Here is a 25,024-nt window from a genome sequence, read left to right on the forward strand (position 1 = left end):
GCAGTGGTTAAATTATTAAAATACATATGTTTCTTAAGTGTTTTATATGCATAGAAAGGTAAAATATGTACTATATACTAAGAAAAATGTTTGACTAACTGACGCTAAATAATACTGGATATACCTCTTCCGACTTCAAATCTGACTTAAAGACGGACTCAGGAATGGAACTCATTCATAACCCTGGGACTGCCTGTACTTTAAAATAATTTCTAGATTACTTATAATACCTAATACAATGTAAATGCTATGTAAATAGTTGTTATACTGTATTGTTTAGGGAATAATGACAAGAAAAAAAAGTCTGTGTATGCTCAAGCAATGAGTGCTGGAGAGAGAACTTTCGGGTTTTCCTGATCCGCGGTTGGTTGAATCCGCACATATGAAATCCGCAGATAAGGAGGGCCCACTGTACTGTAATGGGATTTTCACAGATCTCTGTAAAAAGTCCCTCAGACAACTGCAGCTCATTCAGAACTATGCTGCTAAAGTCCTCACTAAGATCAAGAAAGTAGAGCATATTACTCCAGTTCTCAGACTGCTACACTGGCTTTCGGTCCATCAGAGGATTGACTTTAAAATATTACTACTGGTTTATAAAGCACTGAATGGTCTAGGGCAAAAATACATCGCTGATCTTTTGCTGCGTTATGAACCTTCCTGAGATCAGGTCGTCTGGGGTGGGTCTGCTTACCGTCCTGAGGGTCAAAACTGAAGCAGCTTTTAGTTACTCTGCTCCACATATATGGAATAACCTTCCAGAGGATCTGAAGTCAACCCAACTTTAAGCTCTTTTAAATCAAGGCTTAAAACTTTTCTTTTTTTGTAGCTTTTAATTAGAATCACTCAGATTGTAACTTCTATTTATCATATCTATTTTTTTGTGATTTTATTCTCTTATATATTGCCTGCAATTTGATGTTTAACTTTTCTATCTTGCTCTATATAAAGCACTTTCAACTAACTTTTGCTTGAAAAGCGGTATACAAGTTGCTTGCTGTTGCACACAGAAGTTAGATGGCTCTCAAAAGAATACTACTTGAAACTTTTTTAATGTGCTTTTTGAAACTGATAAAATTCTTTGAAGACTCGAATATTTTATTCAGTAATAAGCTCAAGAATATTAGGCATGACGTTGTTTATTTGTCAGAATTATTCACAAACTTTCATGAAATTAACTACAAGGAAATGGTGTGAATCTTATCAAAGTCAAATCAGTCACCTTCACATTTTGTCCAAGTTAACCCGATATGTAAGTGCAATATTGGCTGACGCAGCCTTTTCCAATTTCCAAGCCTCTCCAAGTTGGCAGAGAAAGAACACCAGATGAAGAATGACCTTCAAGTATACTGCGCCCAAAAGGGTGAAATGTATAAAGACACGTTAGAGAGATTTCAGGATGCTCTCTCAACCCAAATACCAGATTGGGTAATAAATCCACTCCTGAACACTTGTAATGAGGAATTAACAGGAAGGATGGAGGAAGAACCGATCTCTCTACAAAATGACTGTGCCGAAGTAGAGTTTCAAAAAGTCATATTAAGACCTTCAGTTGCAGAAAGAAACTACTGAACGCTATCCTGCACTGTGGAAAAACGTCAGTATGTTCTTTATTGCATTTTTGACATACTTAGTGGAGCTTCCTTCAAAACAATGAAACCGACTGCAACTTACTGAATATGTGATCAGAGACTCCATCTGTGTGACATTTAGCCTGATATTGAGAAACTCATTGAGAGGTGAAAAAAGCAGTGAAGTAGTGAATAGTTGGACTCCTAACGTATGCCCTAAAATTGCTGATGAAAATTGTTCTACTGTATTTAAATAATTTTATTTGTAGCTTTAAATAGATTCAAATAATTTTTGAAAATATTTGTCACTGCTTTAAATTTGCAGTTCCTATTTTCTTTCACTGTGCATCGTAAATCAAAATTCTTTATTGTTTTTATGTAATGGATGAAAAGTGAGAGGGGTGTACTGGGGATGTGGTCTGGGAGCCAAGGGGTCAGTAACCTCAAAAGTTTGGGAACTGCTGGGTTAGATGAATGGAACAAAAACTAAGTCTGCAGTTCACATTGCAGTAACAATTTTGATTTTTTTTGTGCCCAAAACAAATGGAAATACAGGGTTATCTTATTGACACCAAGAGTATAAAATAAAGTACGTCCTCATCACTTATTTTACAAAACTAGGTTTTGAATGTTATTTAGTCAATTGGATACTTCATCATGCTATTAAAAACTATGAATTTGCCATTTACAGGAGGAACTTCAGGAACCCCCAAAATGAATTTATTTAAAATAAAAACACTTAAGGAGCTTGCAAGGGAAGGTAAAAAAAATCCTTATTTTGGTACTTGACTTCAGAAAAGAGTGCTTGCTTCCCATTAGATTACCAGCTTTTGAATGTTAGCAAAAATATACTAGCTTTTAAAAAAAAACTACATTAAGACACCCACATGCATTATTTCATACACTACTTGAATACCTGAGCAATTTTTTCCCCACGCTTAGCCCAAAGTATCCAGTGAAAATTATCTGCAGCTATCAAAAAGATCAAACCTGGCAGAATAGTACACTCATTACTAGGATGATTAGATATCCATTAGAGTCAAACAAATCTTTTGCACCCATCTTTCACAAAGACAGTGCATCAATATTCCATTCTAATAATTATGTAGTTGACTATAAAAGCTGCTTCCTTCTAGATTAGCAGCTAGTCAATAGCTAAGGATAAGCTAGTTATGAATCAGGTAGATTTATGTACCAAGTTATTAAATAACAATCCCTGAAGACAAGGCACCTATCACAGGGGAGATCAAGCAGCCATTCAATATTGTTCATATGTCAGAAACAATGCAAAACTTTAAAAAGCTGAAACATTTCTGATTATCTTTTGTAAGATTCTGCTTTTCCTTACCTGAGAACAACTATAATCCAGGATTTTGATGTGTGCGCTTAAAGCTTGATCCATTATGTCAACAGGTACATCATCACTATGTGCTAAATTCCACAGCAGATTTAGGACTTTATGTGCCATTACCCCATCTTTGTCATCCTCAGCAAGACGACGAATCAATTCCAGAAGCTTTTCACGCTGCTTTTTACTTGCATTTGTCCAACTTGCCTGCGAGTTAAAAAGTTACTGAATAAACGTTGGTGTCATGGCCAAGAAAGCTTCTCAATGCCTTTATCTCAAAAGGCCATAGAAATTGGCATGACCCTGTTGATCCTTATCAATATTTTTTTTTAAAAACTGCCCAGCATAGGAAGTATTTTATCTAGCTTAGCATGGAAACTGGTCCGCATCTAACAAGACACTGCAGAGTTGTGGACACAGCTCAACACATCACGGAACCCAGCCTCATCTCGATGAACTTCTATCTCTTCTTCCGCTGCCTCAGTAAAGGAGCAATGTAATCTAAGACCCCACCCACCCCAAAGATTTTCTCAAGGACAGCTTCTATGCTGCAGTTATCAGATACATGAATGGACCTCTAATGCAATAAAATGGATTTGTGACCTCAATTTACCTTGTTATGACTTTGCACTTTGTTTACCTGCACTTTCTCTGTAGCTTTTAACACATTATTCTACATTGTTATTGTTTTATCTTGTTCTAACTCAATGCACTGTGTAATGATCTGATCTGTATGAATAATATACAAGTGTTTCATTGTATCTTGATACATGTGTCAATAATTAAAACACAAACTAAATAAATGTTTTTTAAATGAGTTAACAGTTGATAACTTATTAAATTAATTCTACCTTAAAGCAATCAAAAAGATGGTCAAGCTGTTCTGGAGAAAAATCCCATGCCAATTTTGCAAGTAGATCATGGACATTTTTCACAATCGCCTCATGTTTACCTGCCTACACAAAGAAAGAAAGATGATATTAAAATCAATTATTCAGGCACAATTTTATTTTGTTAATGGCCTTCAAGAATTGGGACTCTTGTACCCTTCCCCCTTAAAATATTACATACAAGCACTAAAACTACAATAAAAATATAATCTCTATACAGTGCAAAATTGATTCATTAGCTATGAAGTCATCCTTCAAACAACAGCAATAGTCTCACACAAAGTTATCATAAGGACCAACCAACCTGTCTGAAAACTTAGCACTCTAGTTAAGTCATTGCTTCGATGCAAAACTAGGAAAAAATGATCAGAGGTACATTTATTCAGATAAACATTAAGCATTCAATTATTTAATGATTAACTGCAACACAATGTAAGTTTTGATTATATGTAGTCCCTCAAACTAATGTAGAACAGAATTGGTCTTTAGTAGTTAAACCCTAATCAGATTACCTAGTTATCAGGTAATATAGGTGGATGCTCCAATTTGTCAGTTTTGTGCAATGTAAGGCTTCCACTATTGCTTATTAGCTGCAGTTTCAGTGCTCAAATATTAGTAGCCTCTGCTCTACTATCAACAGTTTGAAAGGGCTTAGAGGGCAAAAAATTCCAACAATCAGATATTGAACTATGGGAGGATATCACCAAAATGCTTCTCATCAGGTCAATAATACATCTTAACTCAGATGAAGTGCACTTTCATTTGGGAAATTTTATCACTCTCTGAAATGCCAACATTTACATACATGTTTACAAACACAAGGCTGTGGTATCCTAGATCTTAACCAAGTAAAGACTGAAGATTAACGAGGTGAAACTGCATAGAATACAAGCATAACCTGCAACTATTCCAGCTAAGATCAGTCTTTGGAGGAATATATAGTTGGCCATTTAAGAAACTATTTAATCATCAATACAAGATCTACTCTTGCACATTCTATTAGTTAAGTTGTTCCAGATTCCACTGCAAGCTTTGGTCGTCTTCCTTGCTGCCAACTGTGATGAATATTCACTTCCTGGGCTGGGGGCCTCATGTTTTGCCAAGTTCGTTTTCTAAACATAGCAGCTGCCACGTGTAAGAGCAAACAGTTATAAGAAAACTTCCAACTATATGCTTTGTTTGTTTAAATGGGAGATGGTCTTCAGTTCTTAAAATGTAAATGGCAAGCAGTAATCAGTTTAAAGTTAAAAGTACAGTCTATATAGCAGCTTTCCAAATAAGCTCTGTATATAGCAGTCTCTCTGACTGCAGAAAGTAACTGCACCTGGTTTATTGCTGCTCAAGGAGTTGCAGCATAAAACAATGGGTTACAAAATTTGCTTGTTTCAAAACAATTAACACTAAGTTGCTCAGTTCAAGGAAGCTTGCAGACCAGATAGATACTACCATTCAGCATGCTAATAACCAATGTACATACTGTTGGAAGGTGTATCTAGTCAAGGAAGTTAGCTTTACAGCATTGATGATGAGAAGCTGAGATCAGTATCTCCAAAAAGCTGTCACTCATATTGAAGCTAGAGGAATGGATTCCCGTTTATCATGTGTTTCTTTCATTCTGCCTGATATTCCTTCATTCCTAATAAGGCTGAACTGCTCACTACATTGACAGTTTCTCAATGTCTCCTAGTGAGTTGATCTGTGATTGTAGCACACAGAAAGGACCCTCCGCTTCTTCCTCGCATAAAGCCTCTACAAGTTCCTTTTCCATTAACACACTTATAGGCCTCGCTGAATTAATTCTCACATGGAACAAACCATTTTCATGGCCCCAAGTTACACCTGCCTTTTGTTGGACATGTGTAACAATTCTTGTTTAGAATTCTTGGGGTACCCTCTTTATCCAATATATGTCATGATGGTGTCAGTGAACCACGGTGACATTGTTGGCTGCGGGCAATACTTCTAAATATACCTCTCATTGCAATCTACAGCACATAATTTCTGTCTAATAAATCAACTTAGTGATCTACAGATTTTATGATCGTCTAAAGATCTTGGTATAACAGGCAGGTATGGTAGCTTTAAGCAATGCCATGGCCAGAAGCAAGGCAGGGGTTGGAAACTCCAAGCAAGGCTCAAATGCAAAAAGATGAGACACCCTCCACCCAGCATCTTGCTAGCAAGTGTGCAGTAGTACCAGAGGTCCCAACACATGTTGTTAAACTCCATGCCCAGGCCACATTTCTGTTAATTAGATCACCTGGCTGTCCTTCTACTAACATACAGGGAGAGGCTAAAGAGCAAAGCCCAGAGACTAAGACAGCCAATGGGCGCAGAAGAGTGGCTTTTAGATTGCTCTGAGTCAGTGCAGTGGGCCTGTTCAAGGATTCATTTCTGGATCTGAATGAATACACACCATGGTGTGGATGAGTGTATCCCAACAAAATCATTCTGAGTTTTCCCCAATCAGAAGCCCTGGATGAACCATGAGATCTACAATCTGCTGAGAACCAGATCAGAGGCATTCAAGTCTGGTGTCAAAGAGAGTCACAAGAAGTCCAGGTACAACCTCCAAAAAGGAATCTCTTGGGCAAAGTGGCAACGAATGATGCTTAACAGTTGTGGCAGGGCTTGAATACTATCACCTCTTATAAAGTTAAATCGAACATAGATGAAAGCAAGGCTTTGCTTCCAGATGAGCTCGATGCTTTCTACGCTCGTTTTGACCGTCAAAACATGGAGGTATCATCACTCACAGTGTGCACCAGACGAAAAAAAGGTTCCCCCAATGTCTATCAACTGTGCAAGGTCACAAAATTGTTAATTTTGAAGTACAAATACCACCATTTAAGCAAAGTTTGAAATCAGTTTGGATTTAATTTTTTCTTGCACGGAAAATTTGAAATCATTAAACTCTCTAACTATTACAGTATTTTCAGCTATTTTAGACATAAGGCATTAACTTGTTCATCACCAAATGTGAAGTTTACAATATGAACACTGTCTGCCAAAGATGGCTGCCGCCATGATACAGCTGTACAAACCAGAACAGGAAAGGTGAGGTGACGTAAATTAGTGACGCGCATTGTGGTATTTGAAAAACCGACTAACTAGTTAACAGAAACATTTAGCTCAAAGATTATTTTCAATAAGTATTATTATTAATTACTACATTATTTTAGGTAACTAACCTCTTGTGCATATATTAATTTCCTTTGTGCACTGGTTGAAAAACGTGCGCGCTCGCACACGCGCACAGCTTAGAGGGAACATAGGTTGGGACCGATTCTTTCTACATTATGTATCAATGATTTGGATGACAGAACTGATGGCTTTGTGGCTGTTTGCAGACAATACAAAGATAGGTGAAGGGGCAGGTGGTTGAGTAAGTAGAGAGGCTGCCGCAGGACTTTGGACAGATTAGGAAAATGGGCAAAGAAGTGGCAGATGGAATGCAGTGGCAGGAACTATATGGTCATGCACTTTAGTAGAAGAAGAAAAAAGGACAGACTATTTTCTAAACAGAGAGAAAATTCAAAAATCTGAGGTGCAAAAGGACTTGGAAGTTCTCACACAGGAGTCATTTAATTTTCAGGTCGAGTCAGTGGTGAGGAAGGCAAATGCGGTATTAGCATTAATTTCAAGTTGATTGGAATAGAAAAGCAAGGATGTAATGTTGAGGCTTTATAAAGCACTGGTGAAGCCTCACTCGGAGTATTGAGAACAGTTTTGGACCCCTTTTTAAAGAAAGGATGTGCTGACATCAGAGAAAGTTCAGAGAATGTTCACGAAAATGGATTCCAGGATTGAAATGCTTGTCATACAAAGAGTGTTTGATGACTCTAAACGTGTACTCACTGGAATTCAGAAAAATAAGTAGAACGAATGAACGTGAAAGACTTCGAAAGAGTAGATGCGGGAAGGATTTTCCTATGGTGGGGGAGAACACAAACTCAGAGGGCCGGTCTTTTTAGAACTGAGATGAGGAGGAATTTCTTTAGCCAGAGAGTGGTCTGTGGCAGCAATATTTAAGACAGAGATTCATAAAATCTTGATTAGTCAGAGCATGAAAGGATATGTGGAAGAGACGAACTGAGAAGGAAAACTGATCAGCCATGATGAAATGGAGGAGCATACTTGATGGGTCAAATAGTCTAATTCTGCTCCTATATCTTATGGTCTTATCATATTGAATAAAAGTTAATTCCTTGTTTCTCCAAAATCCTATGTGATACAAGTAATCTAAAATGATATTAGTGTTTGGCTTCAAGTGGTCTATCATGAACAAAAATAATTTCTGAGGAAGCAACAGTTTTGAAAAACATTGTTGTCCAATATGATTGACTTTAGTAGAAGGAACCCAGAGATCCCTGAGCCAGTCCTCATCGGAGGATCAGAAATAGAGGGGGTTGGTAACTTTAAATTCCTCGGTGCTGTAAGGACCTGTCCTGGGCCCAGCACCTAAGTCAATTACAAAGACAGCACAGTAGCATCTCTACTTCCTTAGGAGTTTGTGGATATTCAGCGCAACATCTAAAACTTTAACAAACTTCCCTAGATGTGCAGTGGAAAGTATATTGATTGGCTACATCACATCCTGGTATTGACACCTCAATGCCTTTGAACAGAAAATCCTACAGAAAGTAGTGTACATGTTCAGCCCATCACGGGAAAGTAGCATTCATCAGGAACTTACACCTCTTCTCACTGTTGCCATCAAGAAGGTGGTACAAGAGCCTCAGGGGTCACAACACCAGGTTCAGGAACAATTACTACTACTCAGCCATCAGGCTCTTGAACCAAAAGGGGATAACTTCACTCATCCCATCAATGAAATACTCCCACAACCAATGGCTCACTTTCAAGGTCTACTCATCTCATTATCTTTCTTTTTGCACTTGCACAGATTGTTGTCTTTTGCATGCTGGCTGAACACCCAAGTTAGTGTGGTCTTTCACTGATTCTGTTATGGTTATTATTCTATAGATTTACTGAGTATGGCCAGAAGTAAATGAATTCTTGGGGTTGTACATGGTGACACATAGAAAACCAACAGCACAATACAGGCCCCTCGGCCCACAATGCTGTGCCGAACATGTAATTACTTTAGAAATTACCAAGGGTTACCCATAGCCCTCTATTCTTCTAAGCTCCATGTACCTATGTCACCTGATAGAGTTGTGCAAGATGATAAGAGGCACTGATTGTGTGAATAGTCAGAGGCTTTTTCCCAGGGCTGAAATGGCCAACACGAGAGGGCACATATGTACTCTAATAATAACTTTGCTTTGAACAATCTATCAATGGCTGTATTAGTGCTGCTTCCTGCATCAAGCAGAGCTTAAAAATGTATTACTTTGCTGCCAATTTACACTCTCACTTTCAATTGGTCCATCTCTGACTCATTATGTTCCTTTCTTGGATCTCTCCATCTTTATATCAGTGAATCAGTTAATACCAAAAATGCATTACAATCCAACAGACTCCCACAGCTTCTTGATTGCACTTTCTCCCATCCTGCCTCCTCTAGGTTCCCCATTTCACTTCCCTGGTCCCTGGTTCCTCTCCCTATCGTGCTTTTTTTTTCAAAATAAAGTCTTTCCACACAGGTGCTTGTGAGTTATCTTTCTTAACTGTGACTTTCTAGGCACCATGACTATATTCCACACATTTCCTGCAGTTTTGTTCTTCCTATTTGTCTTCCTCCTGAACAGGAGATAGAACTCTGCTGACCTTCACTTTTCATCCTCTGCATTCATCAGGACAATCTTTGCAAATTCCAGCAACTTGAAGAGATTCAACCACCCAACACCTTCTTCTATCTCAGCATTATAATGGGTCTGCGCCCTTCGGCACTCTCTGATCTGCTCTTCCATCCCCACCAACCACTCTTCTTTTCAGTGCACTCGCCCTCACCCTTTCCTGCCATCCAAAACCCAAATAGTCCTTCAAGGTGAAGAAGTGATTCAATTGCACTTTTATTCTACTACATTCGGTATTTACAAACACGGTCTCTTCTACACTGGAGAATCCACACACAAGTTGGTGGTCAACTTACAAAGCACTTGCATTCAGACCACACGGATGACTGAGCTCCCAATTGCCTGCCACTTCTATTCTCTATTCCACTCTGAATTCTGTGGCCAATACATTGTTATATTAAGAACTTGAGGAAGAGCATCTTCTCCTCTTTGGAGATGTTGTACCCTTTCAGATTTATCATTTTCAAACTATTTAATAGCAATAAATTTTGAAGAAATACCACTGTTGTCAAGGAAATGTGAACCAACTGCACATCAAGTCTGTCAAAGGCAAAGACATGAATTTCTGTTTTACCAGATTTTGAAATCTACTGTCTATCCAGGCATGCAAACAGAAACTTTATCTGTAGTATTGTAACACACAATCAAAAATATATTCATGATCCCATACATATCACAAATTTCTGAAATGCACAAGAGGTTCAATGAATGACTGAAGCTAGCAACTCTAGATGCATTGACAACTAAAGCCATAGGGCTTTATGGCCATCTGAATTCCTAAACAAGGACAGTGCACACTGATGTAAAACTGATCAGGAGATTAAAAAGTGGCACACTGAGCTCTTGCAATTTATTTTAAAGTACTTCCTCATAGGTAATGTGCACAGAAGCGAGAAATAAATTCAATTTGAAGTGATACTTCAGAAATACAAAGGTTTACAGTTCTGAAAATTAGTTTTTTTTATTTGGGGGGTAGGAATTACACAGTTTCAATCTAGAAAAGACAAAGAAATAATTAAGATTATCCTTTAATAAATTCACATATTTCTGACCAAACAGAATCAGAAAAGGATGAATTTGAATGGTTCTTATTTCCTCACCTGTGCTGCCCAAATGTTGTCAAGATCTTGCAGGGTGAGTGCTTTCTCTTTTATTACAAAGCGAAGTATTTTCTCCAGTTTTTCAACATATTGAGGTTGATGTAGACTGTCACGCAACACAATTGACAGAATATTGTTTTGCTGAATCCACTCCTACAAAATCAAATCAGGTCAGATTAAAAACATATTAACATAAATTGTTTCTGTTATTCAGAGAAAAATCCTAAATTGTAGGATGAAACAAATTTGCTTTCCCAACAATCACTAACTAATTATTTTCAAGCTTTCAGTTTTCTAACAACCAGAATTGAAAGTAACAACGGAGAAAGTTCTGCATTAATTCACATATTATTCACAACAAAGCTGAAATCAAATTTCATTAGTGAATCAAACAATCTGCTGAGGGAGTCAGCGGGATGAGCAATACAAGTATGAGGAAAGAAACTGTCTGCATTTTGGAGTAAAAGCCTGCTTAAGGATAAAATGGAGTGGTGAGATGGTCAGTATGAAGAGGGTGGTTCTAGTCAGAAAGAAGTCCAAGTTCATTGGTGGACTGAGGATATGGAATTATATACAGAATTAAAAGGGCTAAAACCTGATTGACATTTGCAGCTTGACTAGTCATGCTATGTGAATAATGTTGCAAGATAACTAATCTGCTAACCGTGGGATAGATGCAAGGAACAAAGGAGTGCTTGATGCATGAGACAGCTGCTATGCGTAAACACTAATCAGAGTACATATGTGATAACGAATGTTTAACAAGCAGCCCCAGACAGTGCTCGGGGCTCACAATTACAGATTTTGCAGGCTCAATGAATGGAGGATTTGTAGTATCTACTGAGATGCAAGCTTGCTAATAAACAGTATGTAATCTTAAGTAAACTATGTTTGTTTACCTCAAGTCCTCTGGTAGAGAGGCAGATCGACAAGGTACACATAAGTTGACAAGAAGGTTGTACCAGGTAGGGGAGAGAAGAAAAGGTGGAATTGGGAGACTGTGACTGAGGGTTGCTGTTAGATGGAGTCAAAGAGAAAAGCATGGAGAAGCAGATGGAGCAAGGTAGAGTGAGTGGAGTATGAAAATTGGAGGCAGCTGCCTGAGTGAGGTAAGCAGCAACATAAGAGAAGTAGCAGTGCTGGATTCTGATAAAGAAATGTGGCAAAATGACAGATGAGTGTAGGATGGGAACCTGTAGGTGAACTGTTCGTGTGTGTACAGGGTGGGTGGCTTGTGCAACAAAGATAGATGAAGGGGAGACATGGGGGAGCCACGAAGAAAAGTGGACAAAAATAGGAGGAACCAAGGATTGGTGGGGAGGGTGCAGAGGAGAAAGATGAGAGAAATAACTCCTGGAGGAGATGGTTACCCAAAATCAGAAAACTCAATATTCATGGCATTGGAATGTATGCTACCCAGTTTAAATATGGCGAGTTGTTCCTCTAGCTTATGTTGGGCCTCATCCTGTGAGTAGAGAAGACAAATGATGGTCAGGTCATATGGGAAATGGAAAAAAAAATTGAAAATGGCATGCAACTAGGAGGCATGAGGTGACCATTGTAGACCAAGTGCTAGTGCTCTGAGAATAGTCACTCAATCTGCATTTGGACTCGCTAACATAAGAGGACGCCCAAATGCAGTAGACAAGGTTGGAGGAGTAACACATACAAAATGCTGGAGGAACTCGGGAGATCAGGCAGCGTCTATGGAAAGGAATAACAGTTGATATTTCAACTGTAGGACTCTTCATCCAGCATCTGCAGATTTTTTTTAAGGTTGGAGAAGGTGCACATGAATCTTATCTTACCTGGAAGAGCACTTTAGATGCTGGATGGTGGTGAAGAAGGAGCTGCAATGACAAGTACACCACCTCCTGCGAGGAGGGGAAAAGTGCCAGGGGTCAGGGAGGGATAAGCTGATTAGGGAGTTACAGAGTCATCCCTGCAGAAGGCAGAAAAAGGTAGAAACGAGAAGATGTACCAGGTGGTGGGATCTCATTGCAGATGGCAGATATGACAAAGAATGACATGCTGGCTGTTGTGACTCACTGAATGAAAGTTAAAGACTAGGGGGAAGCACTGTCCTTCTGGGGGAGGGGTGAGTGGAACAGAGAGAGAAAAGATTGAGAAACAAAGATTGAGAGTTAACTCCATCAATCACGGCAGAAGGGAAAGCACATTCACTCCTCTGTCCCTGTAGTTCAGTCTCCATTACATTAGAGAGTAGCTATATTAGAGAATAGTTAGACAACACATGCTGCTCAGTGGAAGAAGAGTTGAGATGCTCATAGACCCAAAGGACAGAATTGAATACTAAAGTAATAGAGTCAGTCATATAACATAGAAACAGGCCATTTGGTCCACCAGGTACTTGATAGTTGGTGTGGACATATGTATAACTATGCATACAGGTCCTCTCCAACTTACAAGACCTCATCTTCATAACGCCCTGCTATTCAAAAGTTCTCCCAAAGCGCAGCACCTTGAACTCGGAATGATTAAATTCCATCTACCATTACTTTGTTCATCTAACAACTGATGACTATTATTCTGTAGCCTACCACCATCGTCCTCACTACCAATGCTCTTCTCACCTGCAAGTAAGCTAACTTCTGAAATTTATATCCAGATTGTTAATGCATACAACAAACTGCACCTGATCCAATCATAAAAGCAACCACTACAATCACAGATTCCAATTACAGTTTGGGTACACCTTATCCAAAATGTTTGGGGAAGCCAGAAGTGTTTTGGATTTTTTTTGAATCTTGGAATATACAATGAGATAGCTTGATATCACCATCATTTCCAATTCTGAATTTGTTCACCACCGGTAAAAAGTCTTATGCAGCCATTAATGTGCTAAATTTTCATCTGTGACAATCTCTGCAAATACATCCATGAATTTCTCTGCTGCTTTGTGATCAGCTGACTGTTACAAATCTTTAACAATGTAATGTCGTGCCTTTTCTTAAATTTATGCAATATTGACTGTTTACAATTATCTTCAATTTTCAGTTTGTTGTGAAAGATGTTTGCTTGTTTCATGATCAACATACAATTATGCGGCATATGTTCACTCGATGCTCTTTCAATACTCATTTTTTGTTAATGCGGTGCTTTTCTATTTTACATTAACTTCTGTTCATTACATATATGAAGTCTCTTCTCATAAGTACCTCTGGAGCTCAGAGACCTACATATTGCCTGGGCATTTTCTCAACACCTTGAGGAATTTGCTATTTGTGAGGTCATGTCAGAGCTCAAAAAAGATTCTGGATTTCAGATGAAGGGTACTCAACCTGTATCTAGCAAATTTTGCATCTTATCCTGGATCTTATGGATTCTAAACTTATGGACCAGTCTCTGTCAAATGCCTTACTCAAGTCTACGCAGACTACATAAACCACACAATCCTCAGAATACATTTCATTACTGCTTCAAAAAATTGGTCAGACAGGATCTCCACATAACAAAACTGTACTATTTTCAACTTATCCCTGTCTTTTCAAGTTCAGACCAATTCCATCCCTCAGATATTTTTCCAGTAATTCCCATACCTCTGAGTATGCATAGAAACATAAACATAAAGACAATTATAAATAAACTCCAATTATTAAAGACCTTGACAATCAATTGTGAATAAAAAGTTGTTAAAATATTGTTTTTGCTCCTTTATCTTGCAAATCCAATAATGCATCATCAGTCTTATGCAATACAGTTATGCCACAAACTTTAGTTTTGTGAGGCAGAAAATTTGCATCCAAAGTTGAACACTTAAGTTAAATGAATAACACATCCTCAAGCAGCTACAAAATGATCCATGAAAATATTTAAAATTGAGCAATAGCCATTTATCAGATCTTCTAGGATAATAGGGTAATTTTAATATTTATTGCTGGGATACAGAAATAATTTTACCACTTACTGCCATTCTCTCTGCTGTCAACCATTCTTCTTCTTCAGGACTGCCATGGCGATGAGTATAATAAGACACACTAGAAATCACCTTGTTAACTTCATTTAGTGCATTCATCTTCCCATTGAAAGATGAAATTTGCAACAATCTGCAAATAACAAAGCTAAGTTACGACAAAGCTAATTTATGGTAACTTCAACTTGATTATTTTTCAAAATATTAGTTACCTTAATATCATTTTTAACCTAAATATTTCTAAACTTTTGACTGTCTCCTCCTGCCCAGGAACACGTGAAGCTAAATTTTTCAGCGATTTAATTATCATAGATAGAGCATCATTTTTGGCTTCATTCTTTGCTTCTTTCTTCAGTTCCTCATCTGTTAGGTTTTCTAGAAACTGTGGAACCATTTCTATTATTGGAAGGAAGTACTTCTTCACTGTATGTAAGGTGAGAAATTCGTAACACTGGCCAAAAGGTCTGCAAAGAATTACAAGCAATTATCAGAATTCAAATAATTAACTGTACTTGTTGCTGAATTACTCAGGTTTGTGTCTAGATCAGTTTAAGAGCTTTTTCATTCAGTTTGGTAAAAGGTTACTTTAAGAATCCATAGGCAAAGCAACTATTTTAAAAAAATATGATATATGATAAATTGTATTATATCGGTTAATACTAAATTAAAATTATTCTGATTAGTTTAATTACTTAACATTGCAAAATTGCATCAGGTCATAACTTTACAGATTTTTTCCCCAACTACGTCAACTACAAAAATTTCAGAGAACGAAAATGAAAAATAATCAAGACAATACTTTGCATACAGAACTGTGCAGGAGACACATATAATAGAATCCTGTGAAGCAAAGATGCTGAATTGAAGTTTCTAAATATTAAAACATTTACTATGAAGATTAGACAGTAAAAAAAGTTAAATCAATATAAACTGCATCAATTCTCTTTAATAAGAAAATTCTTCTTATTAGGTTCTTCTAAGCATCTTGGAGAACTTCCCACAGTTCTGCAGGCTTTGCCTGTCTCATTGCTTTTGTCTCTCCAGGTAATACCAGATAGTCTCAATGATACCAAGAACAGGGCTCTGTGGAGGAAATGCCATCTGAGACAATAAAAAAAATCCTAGGGTACCTTAAACTTTTGCACAGTACTGTAAACCAAGCTGTGTTTAAAGACTAAACAAATACTTGTTCTACCAATAAGTGGAATTACAATGCCATAAGCAGCATCACACTTTTATGCCTTAAGTTGCATTTCACTGACTTGTGCACACCAAGATTTTCATCTAAGCTAAGTATAAAATTATTCATTGTCTCAGTAGATGCAAGACTGTTTGATTAATGTTTATCTCATGAGGTTGAGATGTCCATGCACAGAAGCATTAAAATACTATAAGAACTGTCTTAAAAGTTTAAAATTAAAATTTTTAATTTTTGGTTTTAAAATTTTGGGTGTTGCAAAGGTGAAACAGAAGAATTTCAGCTTGACCCAGATATTTAGTGGTCTTTTTTTTTATTAAATCCTCCAAAAAGAAAAAGCTTTGATAATCAAAGATACAAATTGAATATGCAACACAAGTTTTTTTATATTTTCTAATTTTATAAATAATTCTGTTCCAGAAGCAAACTTATGAAAGCAAGATTTCTCAAATCAAAGGTGTTTCCTATTTCCTACACTCGCTTATCAATAAGTCAAGAATACAGAATTTGCAATCAGAAAGAAATGACCAAGCAGATAGCGGGGCAGGCTCAAGGACCGATGTCAACTATCTTGCTTTTAAATATCATCTTCAAATGTAAATGGTAATGATCGCTTTATATGTCAAGGTGGCCACAGGTGAGATGAAAGGCATATTTTTCCACTCATTTTCAAGTGACGAGGGTGCAAGTAGTAAACCTAAACTTGGTGTCTACAAAGTTGAGGTCAAGAATCCTTTCTATGATTATTCCTTGAGTGGCTAACAAGTTTTTAAAAAAGTTGTTGGTGAAAATTTTGACAGCTCTCTTCACCTCATAAAGCTCCATGCCATAAAACAACTTTTTTGTTATTAGTATATTTTTTCCGGTCCCAATGAAGGGTCTTGGCCTGAAATATCAACTGTACACTTTTCCATAGATGCTGCCCATCCTGCTGAGTTCCTCCAGCATTTTGTGTGATGCTTGGATTTGAAGCATCCATAGATTTTCTCTTGTTTATGATTGAACACAAGGATTGTTACTTTTGAAGATGGCAGTTGGTTATCTCAATGCCTCCAAAACTAGTAGATTGTTTTGTTGATGCAGTGTGTGGTTTCATATGTTCCCTTTGTGATCTGTTGCTTGCATTCCAACAAAACCTAAAAGCACTGGAGAATTTTTTCCCCCAAAACTGTTGCTTCCTCAAGAAAGTTTTTAAAAATTTATGATAGGCTGCTTGAGGCTGAAAACAAATATAATTTCACACTACATGTATTATGCAGGAATTTACAGAAGCAAGAAAATAGCCTTTATTGAATATAATGTGTTTAATTACATAACTGTGTTGATGCTTTTTAATAGTTCAACTAAGCTGAAAAAGAATTTTTGATGATTTTCCATGACAAAGGCAGTCTTAATCTAATTACTACAGTGGAAATCTGACACATTTACAATCAAATTGATGACAAATGTTGTGATTCAAGCAGCTTTTTTAAGTGAAGACTTCTAATTTTTCTAAGTTTCTCAATAGTCCAGTCACATTTTATTATATAACTTATTAATTTGAACTTTGCAATCTCAGAACAAAAAAATAAGAACTGAGATTTCTTCAATATATCCAGGATTCCAGTCAAGTCGAGCACAGGCAAGTCACAGAATATTTAATATGCTTTTACATTCTTGAAGAGCTTCAAGGGAAAACCTTTCAACTGAAATATTCTTTAGCCCCTCTGGTATCCAAACAAGTAAAACAGGAAGTCAAACAAGTGATGTTGCCATGTGGGTGAGAGATTCAGTTATTTGAAATTTGCTGATGAACAACAGCTTAAGCACAATGCTGGAACTCTTTTTAAATACCAATCTCCAGCATTGATTGAGATCAATTTATATTATATCAATAACCAATAAACAGTACACAGCAACAGATATCTGAATGGGCAATTTGGCTTACTTTAATACTGGGCAATGAAAATCATAGATAAGAGGAAGATTATTGCAGATACAAAAATGTACTCAGTATTGTCTTTTCCACTGTCCTTAAATTAATTCCAACAATCAATTACATTACAAAATACAAATCTGTTTTTGTTTCTTTTGAACACTGTGGTACATGCTCTTTGAAAAATTTAGTACCACAAAGTTGCAAAGGTAATGGTGTCAAACACTGGACATTCCTTCACCAGTGTTTAGCTGATTGATTTCATATTAGATTAAACATATCAGTATTTTTAAAAAATACAGAGTATGAGGCAACTCAGCACATACAGCAGAGAAAGCCATATCAGGTAGCCAAGTAAATCAGAGATGTATAACTTAAGGCAAGGTAACATGCTAAAACCTGAATGCCAGAATTATAACTGCACAGAATAAATTATTAAACTTTAATGCAAATTAAACAAATGACAGTGACAAGTCAATATAATTTAAACAAAGATATTTCAAACAGTGTACATGATTAGCCAAGAATAGCAAAATACTCCAGTAATAAGGTACACTGGCACACTTGTCCACTCATTGATACAAACAATATCAAATGGTACAAGAATATGGAAACACCTACTTTATGGAGAAAATTGCCAATAAGAATTCAGATTCTTCTGTCTTCTAGAGCACAATATATACAGTTTGCATACATTCACAAGATGAAGAATAAATCAAACTGTTAACAAAACAGTTTGCTATCTGCATTTAGTACTCCACAAAAAGAAGGCCTAATGGAACATGGTGTTACCACAATAGATATTGAAGGCCATAACAGAAATTGCAGCAAGGATGCAATTTTAAGACTTGGGGAGAAATACTGCATAAAATGAGTTGGCAAAACTGGGGACTGGCTAGGTGGATGTTAAAGTAACTGCTGAAATGACAGGCACAAACTACCTGGGAGAAGGGAAACAGATTTATTATCTAAATGTTCCGATGTCTTTAATTATTTTTCAAGCACACGAGTTCATTACATTAAAAAAAATATTTTTAATGTAAAAGGTTCCATATGCTTTCACATTTTTGTCATAGTTTTAAGATAGCATTCAACAAAGGGTCTGGGGGATATTTCATCATATTCCTAACACATGTAATGTGGGTGAAAGAAAGGATTTTGAGAGAGATAAAAAAACAAGTCACTCACCACTAACTTGCTCCTGGTCACAATATTTAAGAGGCTAGTACATATAAGTTTCTCAGCTTATGCCTTAATTTAGTCTGCACCCTTCTTCAGCCAGGCGTAGACTGCTTTGCTTACCAAGCTGCACGTGGAACTTAATATGATGGAATAACAGATTACCTCTTTTTCAAACCTTGTGATGAATGGTCTTATTATAAAACAACTTAAGATGTAAATGCCTGAGAAGCAACACTGAGGAACTTCTCCCAAAAAAAGTGCAGATACTTGTGATTATTGCTCTCTACCACATTTCTTTCCTTAGTGAGCTCTGACTCCAACTGATATCATCTTAGTTGACTGATGGCTCTACAACATCAGCATGGCTTGAGGTCAAGTCTGCGGTAAAGAACTTGGACAGTAACCTTTGACTTCAAGAGTGTTATCTTTTGCAATGGGATGGTTGTCATATCTTCCCTTGCAACTCATCTTCATCTGTTTTTATAGTAGCCATCCACCACAAAAATTTCATGTGCCTTAATTATAAATGCCTGACAAATAACTTTGCTGATTTGTTCACTTTAAAAACTACTATTGAGATTTAAACCTTTAATTTAAATATTCACACATTTAATTATTAACATGACAAAAAAATCTGCTTACTTGATGAGTGCTGCAATTATCTGAACATTTAATGCTGACCCACTGACAAACCGATCATGTAGAATCTGGAATCCATTTAATGTGCCTAACTTGTTGATAAGATCCACAAGCCAACCCTACAGAAAAGTTAAAAGTCAAAATTCATGTAATCTATTGACACTAAACTATTGTAACAATGCCTTGGTAATCATGAGAAACCAAAAGGTCATCTCAATTTCAGTGTACAATCCAATTTCAAGAAAAGAAATAAAATATTTTTCTTCAGGTTCTAAAATACCATGAACATTTCACAAGCACAAGTAACTGTGCCTTGATCTATGTTTCTACGAATCATGATTGCCTCTCGCTGAAGCAATTTTGCTGCAACTCAGAATTCATAGGACAGTCATAGTGGCAAGCAAATTTAACATTCACTTTAGTTATATGAAATTATAATTAACTTACACAGAAATATTAACTTTATTGGAATATTTCAGAATTAATGATGCTAAAGTTCTTACCATAGGACATGGTGCTTCATGTTAACTATACCTCTGATAAATATCAGTGCTAAATTCCCACAGTTCTGCATTATTATTTCATCCTAATGCTTGAAAGGAGCCATAGAGCTTGGTAATTAATACTGTAATCCACAAATCTGCTGGAATTCTTTGAAGAAATTACAAGCAGGATAGACAAAGGAGAACTGATGGATGCACTTGGATTTTCAGAAGACCTTTGATAAGGTGTCACGCATGAGTCTGCTGAACAACTTAAAAGCCCATAGTATTACAGGAAAGATACTAAAATGGATAAAGCAGTGACTGATTGGCAGCAGGAAAGAGTGAGAATAAAGAGCTTTTTCTGTTTGGTTGCCAGTGACTAGTGGTGTTTCATAGGGGTCTGTGTGGGGACCATTTATTTTTACGTTATACGTCAGTGAGTTGGATGATGGAATTGATGGCTTTGTGGCCAAGTTTGCAGACAATACAAAGATAGGCAGAGGGGCAGGTACTGCTGAAGAAGTGGAGGGGCTCCCGAAGGACTTAGAAGAATGGGCAAAGAATTGGCAAATGGAACAGTGTCAGGAAAAGTATGGCCATGCACTCAGTGGAAGTAGTAAAAGCGTAGATTGTTTTCTAAATGCACAGAAAAATTTAAAAATTTGAGGTGCAAAGGGACTTAACAGTCCTCGTGCAGGTTTCCCTGAAGGCTAATTTGCATGTTGAGTCATTGATGAGAAAGACAAATGCAATTTTAGCATTCATTTTGAGAGGAATAGAATACAAAAGCAAGGCTGTAATGTTGATGTTTTATAAGGCATGGTGAGAACTCACTTGGAGTATTGTGACCAGTGTTAGGCCCCTTAACCTCAGAAAGGATTCGCAGACATTGGAAAGGGTTCAAAGGAGGTTCACAAAAATGATTCTGGGACTGAAAAGCTTACCATATGAGGAGTGTTTGATGGCTCTGGACCTGTACTCACTGGAAATCAGAAGAATGCAAGGGGATCTCACTGAAATCTATCAAATGTTGAAAGATCTCAATAGGGTGGATGTGGAGAGAATATTTCCTAAGGTGAGAGAATCGAGGACTAGAGAGCACTGTCTCAGAAGAGAATGTCCATTTAGAACGGAGGAGGAATTTCCTTAGCCAGTATGATGAATCGGTGGAATATGTTGCCATAGGTGATTGTGGAGACCAAGTCCTTGGGTATATTTAAGACAGACTTTGATAGGTTCTTAATTAGTTAAGGTATGAAGGGTTATAGAACTGTAAGAACTGTATGGCAACTACCAAGTGTGGAAATCCAGCTAATGACTCCCACTTAAATATAATTTTAATATATTAGCTTCTGCTCCAATAGAAAATGTAACTCAGTAGAAAGAAACCAAATCAGTAATGATGTTAACATTAAAAATATATAAACTGGACATGCCAGAAATCTGAAAATGAAACAGAATGTACTGCTAACTCTCAGGTCAGGCAGCATCTGTAGAAAGTGTTAGGTTTTCAGGTCCTAAATCTTCACCAGAAGAGTGTCTGACCTGAAATCTTAATCTCTTCCCACAGGTGGTGCAGACCTGTTGAATGTTGCAGTGTGGTCAATATGCTTGGCATACATTTGTAGAACAAACTTTTGGAAAGATCTAAAAGGCCAAGTTTTAATTGGTTTTCATTACAACAGTAAAACTAAATAACATTTGGGTTAGAGAAAAAGGACAAATCACTCCTTTGAATATTTTATATTTGCATCCTAAATGAGCTGCTTTCAATTTATAATAATTTCATATTTCTATCTTGGGCATTCATACATTAAGTGGCAATAACAGATAATTCAAAAAATGAAAGTAAATCTTTAAAATTATTTTAAAAGTTTTGGAAATAAGCCGACATCAAGGTACAAGTTCGGGGTAGTGATAACATTCAAAAGTTGTAACAACTATTTGTAATTATGTAATTCAAATGGGAATAACAAATTTTAGTTTCTCCTTACCTTGGGTGAACGTGGGTCAGGTGGGCGTGCAAAGAGTTCATCTTCAGCCAACTGCACTCCAGCAGGAACAGTTTCAGAGGGGCGAGTACCATTGTAGATATGAAATTTGCAGTGAGGATTTAAGGCCATTGCAAGGAGTTCAAGAAGAGGAAACCAGTCCTGGGACAGCTTGGCCACACACAGTTCTATGAGGCGATGGGTATTATTTATAATACATCTCTTAAGGAAAAAAGAAAAGTTAAGCATTAAGGCAAAGTTTGCAATAATACATCAGATCAGCAAAAAAAAAATTAGTATTTCCACACATCAGTGGAATCATATTAGCAATGCTAATATCCTGACGCTGCCAATCTGCTGCTACACTCCAATCTTTCATGTAATACTAATTTTATCTTAAGTGCAGCATTTTTGATGAAACGGAGCAATTATCCCAAATAGTTCTCACAAATGGGCAAACTTGCACAAGTGTTAGGTGCTTACTAAATGGCAGGTCATAAGATTTTGTTTGCTTCCCTCATTTGAACTGTAAGCAAGATAAAATTTTAAAAATCAACGACATAACAATTAAAATATTTGAGAAAGAGAACATTTTCTTCACTTTGGCTGGATTGCAGCAGTACATGCATTAATATGTTATTAGAATATTTATGCTGAAATAGAGGTAAACTTATTTTAAACTTTGTGTGCTTCCCTGAAATCTAATTGATAAATACAGTCGGCCCTCCTTATCCGTGAGGGATTGGTTCCGGGATCCCTCGCAGATACCAAAAATTGCGGATGCTCAAGTCCCTTATTCAATCTATGTTAATGCGGTGCTCCTTAGGACCCAGCGGAACCCCAGACCTTATTTAACTTGTCTCAGTGCGATGGACATTAGGAGCGGTGGTAGGCTCTGAATCCGCAGTGTTTCTGTTCACGAAAATAATCACGATCACGATTGAAAATAAAGTGGAAATAATAAAGCGTTTGGAAAGAGGTGAAACGCCATCGGTCACTGGAAAAGCATTAGGCTATGTCGGTCAACGATAGGAACAATTTTAAAGGATGAAGTGAGAAAGGTCCTGCCCCGATGAAAACTACAATTATTGCTAAACAATGCAGTGGTTTAATTATTGGGTTTTGGGTTTTTGATCCTCCACATCAACCCAGCACAGTGGAGAGCACATTCGGGAGCAGTCTGTTACTGGATCGAACTCGGGAACGGAAGTTCCCGAGCTCAGCACTGAAACAGACGTTCTTAAGCATTTTATATGCATAGAAAGGTAAAATATATACTATATACTAAGACAAGCATTTGACTAACTGATGCTAAATAATACCGGATGTACCTGTTCCAACTTACTAAGAGAACTTCCAATTTTTTTCGATCCCGATCCATGATAACCCATGCACATCCTCCCGTATACTTTAAATCATCACTGCACTACTTATAATACCTAATACAATGTAAATGCTATGTAAAATAGTTGTTATACTGCATTGTTTAGGGAATAATGCCAAGAAAAAAAGTCTATACATGCTCAAAGAACAAGTGCTGGAAGAGCACTTCTGGGTTTTCTCAATTCGCGGTTGGCTGAATTCGCAGATGCGGAATTCGCGAATAAGGAAGGCTGACTGTACTTCCGATGTAGGCACAAAAAATTCTGAATAGCCAAATTTCATAGTTGAGGTGACACCCATATAACATTAAACCACATAAAGCTTGCAAAACAGAGATTATTAAAAATGCTCCACTGGAAGGAGACACAACACAGCACTGTGATGGTTTGTGGTTGCTGAATGTGTATCATTGCAGCCTCAAGATACTGCCATCCATCATTAAGTCAGAAGTGAGATTGCCTGCTAATGATTGCACAGCATTCAAATTAATGGACAGTTCTGGACAATGTCCACTTGCAGCAAGAGGACATTTAGGCATTAACTTAAATATGACATCTAACAACCATAGCACCCAAATGATAGGAAATAGCTACAAAATATTTTTAAATGTCTTCCTTTAAATGTCTGGCAACATCATTGCTAAATCTTTCACCAGATACAGCAGATGCGATAGACAACAAGTATTCAATAATAATATCTAGTCAATGGAGAAAACTATGTAAAATTGTGACAATGTCAATTTTAACTTAAATAATAACAGCATATTTATTGAAAAGCAAATTACAGAAATCTTAAGTGTAAGGTGAAATTCCTATTCTTGCATAAGATATGCAATATGGATAGTATGCGTGCATTACAATCTAGCAGACAGTTAACAGTTATTGCCAGAGATACTGAATAGGAAAGTAGATAGGTTATGACAGTGATATAGGGCTTTGCTGGGATCACATCAGAAGCACTATATACACACAGTATTGGTCTCATTTAAAGATAAGGATGTTGAGGTTTACTAGACTAACAATTGAAGTGTTCAAGATGTCCTATGTAGGCACAAAAAATTCTGAATAGCCAAATTCCATAGTTGAGGTGACAGGCTAGGTTTGTTTGTACTAGAGTTTACAAGATTAAGATGGAATGTGATTGCTATATAAACAGGTAGATGTGGAGGTTTCTGTTTAAAAGGGGTTACCCACTTAAAATTGAGATGAGGCAAAAGTATTTCTCTTAAGATCATGGGTCTTTGTTTTGGTTGCCACACTAGAGGAAGGAATTGGTAAAAAAGTTCATTAACAGAAGAGATTCACCAGGATGTAGCTTTAACAATGAACCAGAGAAGCTATGTTTATTCTCACTGGTGTGTCAAGAGGATGAGGGGTGACCCTATACAGGTTATAACATTACGAGGGGCAAAGACATTTATGGAGTAAATTACATTCTACAACTAGATAGCACAGGTTTAAGGTGAAAGGAGAGGAATTTAAAGAAGATCTAAGAAGACAAGTTTTTCCACACATAATGTAATGGTTATTTGAAATGAGCTGCCAAAGGAGGTGGGAGAAGCAGATACTTGTTTAAAAGGCATTTGGACGGTCCTTCAATAGACACAAATTAGAGGGATACAAACCT

General features: G+C 37.0%; 1 protein-coding gene across 4 annotated transcripts in view; it reads right to left on the reverse strand.

Annotated features, from left to right (window-relative positions):
* The window catches only part of usp9 (ubiquitin specific peptidase 9), a 284,080-nt gene that overhangs the window by 159,731 nt on the left and 99,325 nt on the right, over nucleotides 1-25,024 (reverse strand). For all 4 annotated transcript variants that reach the window (XM_073045518.1, XM_073045519.1, XM_073045520.1 and 1 more), the window contains 7 exons: nucleotides 22,019-22,237; nucleotides 19,543-19,658; nucleotides 14,818-15,069; nucleotides 14,600-14,738; nucleotides 10,672-10,824; nucleotides 3,771-3,875; nucleotides 2,920-3,126 (listed from right to left, as the gene is read on the reverse strand). In XM_073045518.1, coding sequence (XP_072901619.1) covers nucleotides 2,920-3,126; nucleotides 3,771-3,875; nucleotides 10,672-10,824; nucleotides 14,600-14,738; nucleotides 14,818-15,069; nucleotides 19,543-19,658; nucleotides 22,019-22,237 — 1,191 coding nt within the window. The remainder of the gene's footprint in view (nucleotides 1-2,919; nucleotides 3,127-3,770; nucleotides 3,876-10,671; nucleotides 10,825-14,599; nucleotides 14,739-14,817; nucleotides 15,070-19,542; nucleotides 19,659-22,018; nucleotides 22,238-25,024) is intronic.

The sequence above is a fragment of the Hemitrygon akajei genome, chromosome 5 (genome assembly GCF_048418815.1).
Source record: "Hemitrygon akajei chromosome 5, sHemAka1.3, whole genome shotgun sequence".
Classification (NCBI taxonomy): Eukaryota; Metazoa; Chordata; class Chondrichthyes; order Myliobatiformes; family Dasyatidae; genus Hemitrygon; species Hemitrygon akajei.